This window comes from Lepisosteus oculatus, chromosome 7 (assembly GCF_040954835.1).
Source record: "Lepisosteus oculatus isolate fLepOcu1 chromosome 7, fLepOcu1.hap2, whole genome shotgun sequence".
In the NCBI taxonomy this organism is placed as follows: Eukaryota; Metazoa; Chordata; class Actinopteri; order Semionotiformes; family Lepisosteidae; genus Lepisosteus; species Lepisosteus oculatus.
Genome location: NC_090702.1, coordinates 5,860,825 through 5,872,504, shown reverse-complemented (window position 1 = coordinate 5,872,504; position 11,680 = coordinate 5,860,825). Strand labels below are relative to the sequence as shown.

At 33.1% G+C, this 11,680-nt stretch overlaps 2 protein-coding genes and 1 long non-coding RNA gene across 3 annotated transcripts; all 3 read left to right on the top strand.

Annotated features, from left to right (window-relative positions):
* The first annotated feature begins 2,174 nt into the window (after positions 1 to 2,174).
* LOC138240806 (sulfotransferase 6B1-like) lies at positions 2,175 to 4,798 on the top strand. Its single transcript, XM_069192072.1, has 6 exons — positions 2,175 to 2,389; positions 2,510 to 2,718; positions 2,866 to 2,992; positions 3,267 to 3,361; positions 3,710 to 3,896; positions 4,310 to 4,798. The coding sequence occupies exons 1-6, from the start codon at positions 2,251 to 2,253 to the stop codon at positions 4,426 to 4,428; spliced, it is 876 nt and encodes a 291-aa protein (XP_069048173.1). The 5' UTR covers positions 2,175 to 2,250; the 3' UTR covers positions 4,429 to 4,798.
* Positions 4,799 to 6,971: 2,173 nt separating this feature from the next.
* LOC138240804 (sulfotransferase 6B1-like) lies at positions 6,972 to 7,591 on the top strand. The gene is made up of 2 exons (XM_069192071.1): positions 6,972 to 7,187; positions 7,308 to 7,591. Exons 1-2 carry the CDS (start codon positions 7,049 to 7,051, stop codon positions 7,565 to 7,567), a joined length of 399 nt encoding a protein of 132 aa, XP_069048172.1. The 5' UTR covers positions 6,972 to 7,048; the 3' UTR covers positions 7,568 to 7,591.
* A 772-nt stretch (positions 7,592 to 8,363) lies between these two features.
* On the top strand, positions 8,364 to 9,447 carry LOC138240805 (uncharacterized). Its single transcript, XR_011190040.1, has 2 exons — positions 8,364 to 8,545; positions 8,959 to 9,447. It is a non-coding gene; the product is annotated as an uncharacterized lncRNA (long non-coding RNA).
* Positions 9,448 to 11,680: the final 2,233 nt, after the last annotated feature.

The following is an 11,680-nucleotide window of genomic DNA, read 5'->3' as shown; positions in this document are numbered from 1 at the left end:
CTCCATGTTTTTCTTCTTCACTCAGATTGAGGTGTAGGAGCTTTATGTCTGCTGGTGGAATCTGTGCTTCTTAAACTTCAGAGTCAGTACTTTGATCCAATTTGAATATCGATGAAACAAGCCAACAGCTATAAAGTTGGGGTGTATTTAATACCTTGGAGATAACTCACCTGGCTGAAAAAAATGAAATGGAATTATTTAAAAAGGAAGTCTCCATTTGACCTTTTTTGCAGGTGAAAATAATTATAGTTATACAGGATGTCTTATAAATTCATGAATATTATTAAATGTTAATTAGTACATAACCAGCCAGTAAAACTGCTGAAAAGAAAAAAAATCAATCAATTAAATAAACTACAACTTTTTTCTTTTCAAAACAATACATTACAGCATTTGAATTAAATTGTCTTAATCAGTAATGAAATATCTTCTTTGATGAGTTTCAGTTGAACAACCAAAAACCATTCATTAATAAATAATAATTAAAAACTCTTCACAGTGCTGCAAATCCCCGTTTTAATAAACCAGTTTTTAAGCACTTTTTTTGTTTATACGGTGATAAAGTATAAACTAACATGGGAAATTAAAAATGTATGAATTCACCAGAAAACAAAACCAAAATATAGCACATTTGCAAAATAAAATTCGGAAATAAAACATTTGTTTTCAGATTCCATTTGGGAAAAATAAGCACATGATGTCAAAATGTTTCTAAGGGCTCCTGCTTCACTGATTTTCTTACTCGATAATTATTCTTCTACTGATCAACAAATGTTGTTCATATCTTAACACATGACATTGGACCTGTTTAAATTACAGTTTAACCCAAACTTTTACTGAGTTCTTGAGTATTTGGGTGGGAAAATTACAATTTAATGTTTCAGATTTCCTTATCTATTAAAATATCCTAAATAGTTTTATAACAGAAGTCTGAAGAAATGCCTAATCATGCACACAATAATTACAGTTTTCTTCCTTTTGTGTCTGGATAATTTTTCCTTGTGTGACGACATTTAATCTAAGTTCCCTTATTATCTATTTAAATGATTACAATTAGTTTCCTTATTAAATTGATCTGTATTTCAATTCTAATATCAATGAAATGAGCATGCAAATATAAAAATGTAGTGTACTTCATACTTTAGTGACAAGTCATCTGGCTGAAGAAATGAAATGTAATCATTTTAAAAGTAACCTCAAATTCTGAAAATTTTAAGCAAATAAAAATGATGACAATTAAATTAATTATAATTGAATAAAAACATATAAAATAATAACACGTAAACAGTCTGTAAAACTGCTCAAACTAAAAATAAAAAATCAATATCATTCATAATCTTTTCTGGTTTTCAAAACAAAATCATGATTCATTAAACAATACATTACAGTGTTTGATTTTAATACCCAGTACCAGTGATGAAATGTTTTCATTATTAAATTTTCCTGTCAACAACTATAAAACTGTCAATAAATCATTATACAACAACCTTCAAAATACAATCACTGATTTAATAACACAGCCGTAAAACATATTTTTATGGTTCATACTGTATATTGTATGATAGTGTATAACTTAAGAAAGAAAATTAAAAGATAATACCACTTGAGTTATTATTTCAATAAACAAAGCCAAAATCTTTATATTTTCATGATCTTTTATGGGGTATGTATTTTAGGACCATGTGCTCATGGGTTTGAATTTCAGCCAAAAGGAACGTAAGATACAGAACTTCTCTACTCTAGGGGCATAGTCATTTCTAAAATCTTTTGAAACAACAACATAAAAGACACCAAAAATTAAAACATTGACAAAAAACATATGCAGATTTCAAAGATGGTCTTAAATGAGATAGGTGTCACAATTGTATGTAGAGTACACAGGTGATACAGTGTTTTCAATGACTTCCCCACAATCCCTTCAAAGTATAACATTTTTGAAGACTTTTAGACTTGAAATTTGTAATTTAATGTATTATGCATATCCAAATCCTACATCTGTACATAAATCCCATAGCGTATTAAATTGAAAAGTAAGATAAACTGCTCAGTCATATACACAATACGGCAAATGACTCAATTTCCTTCTGCGTCTGAAAGGTCTGGATAACTTTCCGTTGCATCACATCATTGCTGTAAGTTCCGTTATGCCAAGGCTATATAATCTGAGAGAGAGCCGTCTCTGAATTATCCACCTCGACTACACTACATCTGCAGACTTCAGACTGCTTGTGAGGATACAATCACCTAACGATGCCGGAACAAACAGAGCTTATTCACAGCTTCAAGGGCATTCCCTTCTCAACCACGGTCTCCACAGAGCTGCTCCAAGCCCTGGACACGTTTGAGGCCAGAGAAGATGATGTAGTCTTAGTGTCCTATCCAAAATCAGGTAAGAACATTCCTCTCCAGAGCATGGGTTTTCTGAAAACTTTCTTTCTGTCTCCCACATTTATGTGGTTTTTGAAACCTGACAGCTTGATTTCACACGTGATCTTTTGGCTTCTCCCAGGCACCCATTGGCTGACAGAGATCATGAAGAACCTGTACCACTGCAACAGCGACAACAACGCAACAGGCCAGGTGACCCTGACTTCAGCTCTGGAGTTTGGAGATCTCTCCAAATTTGACGACCTGAGGAACCTGCCCAGCAAGAGACTCATCCCCACACACCTCAGCCATGACATGATCCCTGTGCAGTTCAAAACAAAGAAATGCAAGGTAGGCACTGGCAACCTCCAGTACACTTCTCAACTCTTAAAGATTAGTTGACAATGACTGGGCGTTTATTAGTCCTATACATGACGTTCCTAAAAGTTGTGATTAAATAATGAAGTATGTCTAAATTTACCTTTATTTTCTTTACAGATGATTTATGTGATCAGGAATCCCAAAGACACTGCAGTTTCAATGTTTCACTACTACCAACAAAACCCTCTTCTGCCCAAGATTGAGAAGTGGTCAACCTTTTTGGACATGTTCTTGAAAGGAGAAGGTAAGCATATTGTTCAGCCTTGCTTCGTGTTCGGTACAGATTTGTAAACAATAAGATACATTCCACTTTCTTAGAATTATGCTACTACTGGTTCATGATGCTGGAAACGTTTCTTCCATTGTATTCATTCAAGAACTTTGATTAGAAATAATCACACTTCTTAGTCACAGTCTGGATACCAAACTATATGGAAACTGGAGTAAAACAATCATGTCTAACAAACGGCAACATCACATTTCCAATTAGGACTAACATTTCTTTCTTTCTATTGCAGTGGTCTATGGATCTTGGATTGATCATGTCCAGAGCTGGGAGAAGAATCAACATGATGAAAATACACTTTTTCTGTACTACGAGTCCATGAAGAAGGTGAGTTTCTAAAACATATAAAGTAAACAGTGATGTCAACATTATTCCATGGAATTGTATTTGAAACCGAGAACAGGAGACACTTCTTTACTCAAAGGGCAGTGGGAGCATGGAACAAGCTACCAAGCCATATTGTCAAAGCTGATACACTGGCTTCTTCTTTAAAACAGCTGGACTAGATTCTTGCATCCCTGAACTACTAATAAGGAAGCCAAATGGCCTCACTTCTAACAGGGGCTTCTGTTTTTACTCCTAAAAGGTGTAAACAGGTGTAAATGATAGTTGTGAATTGTTCACATGATAGTTGTAACTAAATGACTAAATAAACTGTCATTTTGTGTTTCACAGGACCTCCCAAAATACGTCAAGGAGATCAGTTCATTTTTGAACATCAGCGTCTCCGAAGATCAAATCAATGAGATCGTGAAGAAATCCTCCTTCAGCGAAATGAAAGAAAAGGCACAGAAGGAGAAAGTCGACACAAAGCACACAGTTTGCGCACTGACATCTGATAAGAAGCTGATCTTCAGGAAAGGTGAGGCCTTCATTTCAAATGCCAATATTTCAGACAGAATATTGAAAGGCAGAATTGTTGGATATCAAATGGGTACAACCTGCATTTCCAGCCTCTTGTAGCTATTTACAGAAAACACAAGGGACACATTAACCCATCCATAATTCAATCTGTTATACAATGCTAGTTTGTTGTTATTTCAACAGGGTGTAAATGAATCTGCAGGGCAAAGTATTTCTCAAGAGTATTTCCCGTATGAAACGTCATAAGAAAAGTTCTTTTTTCATTCATGTAGTAAGAATGTTTCTCAAGACTACCAGAATCACTAAAAAGAAGAGACCAGTCTTACTTTAAAGACATCAGATTGTGTAAATGCACATCACATACGTCATGAAATTGTGTTTTCTAACTTGCCATTCTCTTTCAATGTGTAGGTGCTGTGGGTGACTGGAAGAATCATTTTACCTCCAAGCAGAACTTCCAGTTTGAAGCACTGTTTAAGGACAAGATCAACTCCAGTGAATTAGCAAGACAAGCTGAATATGAGTGTTAGCAAGGAAGGGATGAAGTATGCTGTGAAATACGATCTCATCCCTTTTGTATTCATTATCACCAGCATATTCTGCCCCTTCATAAAACTGACAGTTACTTTTGGTACAATATGAATAGAATTTCTTAAAGCACTAGAAATACTCTGTAATTTATTTTCCCATAAAAGTGACTTTTCACATTTGTTGTTCAAAGTTCTGTAAAGGAAATATACTGATACTGAAATGAATGTGTACAGGATATTTATGTTAGTTATAAATAACATTATTTATTTAATATTTTAATATATTTAAAAACTGTGCATTTCTCTGTGTTTTTGTAAATGTCTGGACATTTTGTTAGTTGCAATTAATAAATGATCATTTTGGCTAAGACTCCATGTTTTTCTTCTTCACTCAGATTGAGGTGTAGGAGCTTTATGTCTGCTGGTGGAATCTGTGCTTCTTAAACTTCAGAGTCAGTACTTTGATCCAATTTGAATATCGATGAAACAAGCCAACAGCTATAAAGTTGGGGTGTATTTAATACCTTGGAGATAACTCACCTGGCTGAAAAAAATGAAATGGAATTATTTAAAAAGGAAGTCTCCATTTGACCTTTTTTGCAGGTGAAAATAATTATAGTTATACAGGATGTCTTATAAATTCATGAATATTATTAAATGTTAATTAGTACATAACCAGCCAGTAAAACTGCTGAAAAGAAAAAAAATCAATCAATTAAATAAACTACAACTTTTTTCTTTTCAAAACAATACATTACAGCATTTGAATTAAATTGTCTTAATCAGTAATGAAATATCTTCTTTGATGAGTTTCAGTTGAACAACCAAAAACCATTCATTAATAAATAATAATTAAAAACTCTTCACAGTGCTGCAAATCCCCGTTTTAATAAACCAGTTTTTAAGCACTTTTTTTGTTTATACGGTGATAAAGTATAAACTAACATGGGAAATTAAAAATGTATGAATTCACCAGAAAACAAAACCAAAATATAGCACATTTGCAAAATAAAATTCGGAAATAAAACATTTGTTTTCAGATTCCATTTGGGAAAAATAAGCACATGATGTCAAAATGTTTCTAAGGGCTCCTGCTTCACTGATTTTCTTACTCGATAATTATTCTTCTACTGATCAACAAATGTTGTTCATATCTTAACACATGACATTGGACCTGTTTAAATTACAGTTTAACCCAAACTTTTACTGAGTTCTTGAGTATTTGGGTGGGAAAATTACAATTTAATGTTTCAGATTTCCTTATCTATTAAAATATCCTAAATAGTTTTATAACAGAAGTCTGAAGAAATGCCTAATCATGCACACAATAATTACAGTTTTCTTCCTTTTGTGTCTGGATAATTTTTCCTTGTGTGACGACATTTAATCTAAGTTCCCTTATTATCTATTTAAATGATTACAATTAGTTTCCTTATTAAATTGATCTGTATTTCAATTCTAATATCAATGAAATGAGCATGCAAATATAAAAATGTAGTGTACTTCATACTTTAGTGACAAGTCATCTGGCTGAAGAAATGAAATGTAATCATTTTAAAAGTAACCTCAAATTCTGAAAATTTTAAGCAAATAAAAATGATGACAATTAAATTAATTATAATTGAATAAAAACATATAAAATAATAACACGTAAACAGTCTGTAAAACTGCTCAAACTAAAAATAAAAAATCAATATCATTCATAATCTTTTCTGGTTTTCAAAACAAAATCATGATTCATTAAACAATACATTACAGTGTTTGATTTTAATACCCAGTACCAGTGATGAAATGTTTTCATTATTAAATTTTCCTGTCAACAACTATAAAACTGTCAATAAATCATTATACAACAACCTTCAAAATACAATCACTGATTTAATAACACAGCCGTAAAACATATTTTTATGGTTCATACTGTATATTGTATGATAGTGTATAACTTAAGAAAGAAAATTAAAAGATAATACCACTTGAGTTATTATTTCAATAAACAAAGCCAAAATCTTTATATTTTCATGATCTTTTATGGGGTATGTATTTTAGGACCATGTGCTCATGGGTTTGAATTTCAGCCAAAAGGAACGTAAGATACAGAACTTCTCTACTCTAGGGGCACAGTCATTTCTAAAATCTTTTGAAACAACAACATAAAAGACACCAAAAATTAAAACATTGACAAAAAACATATGCAGATTTCAAAGATGGTCTTAAATGAGATAGGTGTCACAATTGTATGTAGAGTACACAGGTGATACAGTGTTTTCAATGACTTCCCCACAATCCCTTCAAAGTATAACATTTTTGAAGACTTTTAGACTTGAAATTTGTAATTTAATGTATTATGCATATCCAAATCCTACATCTGTACATAAATCCCATAGCGTATTAAATTGAAAAGTAAGATAAACTGCTCAGTCATATACACAATACGGCAAATGACTCAATTTCCTTCTGCGTCTGAAAGGTCTGGATAACTTTCCGTTGCATCACATCATTGCTGTAAGTTCCGTTATGCCAAGGCTATATAATCTGAGAGAGAGCCGTCTCTGAATTATCCACCTCGACTACACTACATCTGCAGACTTCAGACTGCTTGTGAGGATACAATCACCTAACGATGCCGGAACAAACAGAGCTTATTCACAGCTTCAAGGGCATTCCCTTCTCAACCACGGTCTCCACAGAGCTGCTCCAAGCCCTGGACACGTTTGAGGCCAGAGAAGATGATGTAGTCTTAGTGTCCTATCCAAAATCAGGTAAGAACATTCCTCTCCAGAGCATGGGTTTTCTGAAAACTTTCTTTCTGTCTCCCACATTTATGTGGTTTTTGAAACCTGACAGCTTGATTTCACACGTGATCTTTTGGCTTCTCCCAGGCACCCATTGGCTGACAGAGATCATGAAGAACCTGTACCACTGCAACAGCGACAACAACGCAACAGGCCAGGTGACCCTGACTTCAGCTCTGGAGTTTGGAGATCTCTCCAAATTTGACGACCTGAGGAACCTGCCCAGCAAGAGACTCATCCCCACACACCTCAGCCATGACATGATCCCTGTGCAGTTCAAAACAAAGAAATGCAAGGTAGGCACTGGCAACCTCCAGTACACTTCTCAACTCTTAAAGATTAGTTGACAATGACTGGGCGTTTATTAGTCCTATACATGACGTTCCTAAAAGTTGTGATTAAATAATGAAGTATGTCTAAATTTACCTTTATTTTCTTTACAGATGATTTATGAGATCAGGAATCCCAAAGACACTGCAGTTTCAATGTTTCACTACTACCAACAAAACCCTCTTCTGCCCAAGATTGAGAAGTGGTCAACCTTTTTGGACATGTTCTTGAAAGGAGAAGGTAAGCATATTGTTCAGCCTTGCTTCGTGTTCGGTACAGATTTGTAAACAATAAGATACATTCCACTTTCTTAGAATTATGCTACTACTGGTTCATGATGCTGGAAACGTTTCTTCCATTGTATTCATTCAAGAACTTTGATTAGAAATAATCACACTTCTTAGTCACAGTCTGGATACCAAACTATATGGAAACTGGAGCAAAACAATCATGTCTAACAAACGGCAACATCACATTTCCAATTAGGACTAACATTTCTTTCTTTCTATTGCAGTGGTCTATGGATCTTGGATTGATCATGTCCAGAGCTGGGAGAAGAATCAAAATGATGAAAATACACTTTTTCTGTACTTTTTCAAAGCTGATACACTGGCTTCTTCTTTAAAACAGCTGGACTAGATTCTTGCATCCCTGAACTACTAATAAGGAAGCCAAATGGCCTCACTTCTAACAGGGGCTTCTGTTTTTACTCCTAAAAGGTGTAAACAGGTGTAAATGATAGTTGTGAATTGTTCACATGATAGTTGTAGCTAAATGACTAAATAAACTGTCATTTTGTGTTTCACAGGATCTCCCAAAATACGTCAAGGAGATCAGTTCATTTTTGAACATCAGCGTCTCCGAAGATCAAATCAATGAGATCGTGAAGAAATCCTCCTTCAGCGAAATGAAAGAAAAGGCACAGAAGGAGAAAGTCGACACAAAGCACACAGTTTGCGCACTGACATCTGATAAGAAGCTGATCTTCAGGAAAGGTGAGGCCTTCATTTCAAATGCCAATATTTCAGACAGAATATTGAAAGGCAGAATTGTTGGATATCAAATGGGTACAACCTGCATTTCCAGCCTCTTGTAGCTATTTACAGAAAACACAAGGGACACATTAACCCATCCATAATTCAATCTGTTATACAATGCTAGTTTGTTGTTATTCCAACAGGGTGTAAATGAATCTGCAGGGCAAAGTATTTCTCAAGAGTATTTCCCGTATGAAACGTCATAAGAAAAGTTCTTTTTTCATTCATGTAGTAAGAATGTTTCTCAAGACTACCAGAATCACTAAAAAGAAGAGACCAGTCTTACTTTAAAGACATCAGATTGTGTAAATGCACATCACATACGTCATGAAATTGTGTTTTCTAACTTGCCATTCTCTTTCAATGTGTAGGTGCTGTGGGTGACTGGAAGAATCATTTTACCTCCAAGCAGAACTTCCAGTTTGAAGCACTGTTTAAGGACAAGATCAACTCCAGTGAATTAGCAAGACAAGCTGAATATGAGTGTTAGCAAGGAAGGGATGAAGTATGCTGTGAAATACGATCTCATCCCTTTTGTATTCATTATCACCAGCATATTCTGCCCCTTCATAAAACTGACAGTTACTTTTGGTACAATATGAATAGAATTTCTTAAAGCACTAGAAATACTCTGTAATTTATTTTCCCATAAAAGTGACTTTTCACATTTGTTGTTCAAAGTTCTGTAAAGGAAATATACTGATACTGAAATGAATGTGTACAGGATATTTATGTTAGTTATAAATAACATTATTTATTTAATATTTTAATATATTTAAAAACTGTGCATTTCTCTGTGTTTTTGTAAATGTCTGGACATTTTGTTAGTTGCAATTAATAAATGATCATTTTGGCTAAGACTCCATGTTTTTCTTCTTCACTCAGATTGAGGTGTAGGAGCTTTATGTCTGCTGGTGGAATCTGTGCTTCTTAAACTTCAGAGTCAGTACTTTGATCCAATTTGAATATCGATGAAACAAGCCAACAGCTATAAAGTTGGGGTGTATTTAATACCTTGGAGATAACTCACCTGGCTGAAAAAAATGAAATGGAATTATTTAAAAAGGAAGTCTCCATTTGACCTTTTTTGCAGGTGAAAATAATTATAGTTATACAGGATGTCTTATAAATTCATGAATATTATTAAATGTTAATTAGTACATAACCAGCCAGTAAAACTGCTGAAAAGAAAAAAAATCAATCAATTAAATAAACTACAACTTTTTTCTTTTCAAAACAATACATTACAGCATTTGAATTAAATTGTCTTAATCAGTAATGAAATATCTTCTTTGATGAGTTTCAGTTGAACAACCAAAAACCATTCATTAATAAATAATAATTAAAAACTCTTCACAGTGCTGCAAATCCCCGTTTTAATAAACCAGTTTTTAAGCACTTTTTTTGTTTATACGGTGATAAAGTATAAACTAACATGGGAAATTAAAAATGTATGAATTCACCAGAAAACAAAACCAAAATATAGCACATTTGCAAAATAAAATTCGGAAATAAAACATTTGTTTTCAGATTCCATTTGGGAAAAATAAGCACATGATGTCAAAATGTTTCTAAGGGCTCCTGCTTCACTGATTTTCTTACTCGATAATTATTCTTCTACTGATCAACAAATGTTGTTCATATCTTAACACATGACATTGGACCTGTTTAAATTACAGTTTAACCCAAACTTTTACTGAGTTCTTGAGTATTTGGGTGGGAAAATTACAATTTAATGTTTCAGATTTCCTTATCTATTAAAATATCCTAAATAGTTTTATAACAGAAGTCTGAAGAAATGCCTAATCATGCACACAATAATTACAGTTTTCTTCCTTTTGTGTCTGGATAATTTTTCCTTGTGTGACGACATTTAATCTAAGTTCCCTTATTATCTATTTAAATGATTACAATTAGTTTCCTTATTAAATTGATCTGTATTTCAATTCTAATATCAATGAAATGAGCATGCAAATATAAAAATGTAGTGTACTTCATACTTTAGTGACAAGTCATCTGGCTGAAGAAATGAAATGTAATCATTTTAAAAGTAACCTCAAATTCTGAAAATTTTAAGCAAATAAAAATGATGACAATTAAATTAATTATAATTGAATAAAAACATATAAAATAATAACACGTAAACAGTCTGTAAAACTGCTCAAACTAAAAATAAAAAATCAATATCATTCATAATCTTTTCTGGTTTTCAAAACAAAATCATGATTCATTAAACAATACATTACAGTGTTTGATTTTAATACCCAGTACCAGTGATGAAATGTTTTCATTATTAAATTTTCCTGTCAACAACTATAAAACTGTCAATAAATCATTATACAACAACCTTCAAAATACAATCACTGATTTAATAACACAGCCGTAAAACATATTTTTATGGTTCATACTGTATATTGTATGATAGTGTATAACTTAAGAAAGAAAATTAAAAGATAATACCACTTGAGTTATTATTTCAATAAACAAAGCCAAAATCTTTATATTTTCATGATCTTTTATGGGGTATGTATTTTAGGACCATGTGCTCATGGGTTTGAATTTCAGCCAAAAGGAACGTAAGATACAGAACTTCTCTACTCTAGGGGCACAGTCATTTCTAAAATCTTTTGAAACAACAACATAAAAGACACCAAAAATTAAAACATTGACAAAAAACATATGCAGATTTCAAAGATGGTCTTAAATGAGATAGGTGTCACAATTGTATGTAGAGTACACAGGTGATACAGTGTTTTCAATGACTTCCCCACAATCCCTTCAAAGTATAACATTTTTGAAGACTTTTAGACTTGAAATTTGTAATTTAATGTATTATGCATATCCAAATCCTACATCTGTACATAAATCCCATAGCGTATTAAATTGAAAAGTAAGATAAACTGCTCAGTCATATACACAATACGGCAAATGTCTCAATTTCCTTCTGCGTCTGAAAGGTCTGGATAACTTTCCGTTGCATCACATCATTGCTGTAAGTTCCGTTATGCCAAGGCTATATAATCTGAGAGAGAGCCGTCTCTGAATTATCCACCTCGACTACACTACATCTGCAGACTTCAGACTGCTTGTGAG

Bases quoted from the DNA above. Each gene is read 5' to 3' on its own strand.
- LOC138240806 (XM_069192072.1), top strand. From the start codon at position 2,251: ATGCCGGAACAAACAGAGCTTATTCACAGCTTCAAGGGCATTCCCTTC. The intron at 2,390-2,509 runs GTAAGAACATTC...GGCTTCTCCCAG, and splicing joins AGTGTCCTATCCAAAATCAG to GCACCCATTGGCTGACAGAG. The intron at 3,897-4,309 runs GTGAGGCCTTCA...TTCAATGTGTAG, and splicing joins GAAGCTGATCTTCAGGAAAG to GTGCTGTGGGTGACTGGAAG.
- LOC138240804 (XM_069192071.1), top strand. From the start codon at position 7,049: ATGCCGGAACAAACAGAGCTTATTCACAGCTTCAAGGGCATTCCCTTC. The intron at 7,188-7,307 runs GTAAGAACATTC...GGCTTCTCCCAG, and splicing joins AGTGTCCTATCCAAAATCAG to GCACCCATTGGCTGACAGAG.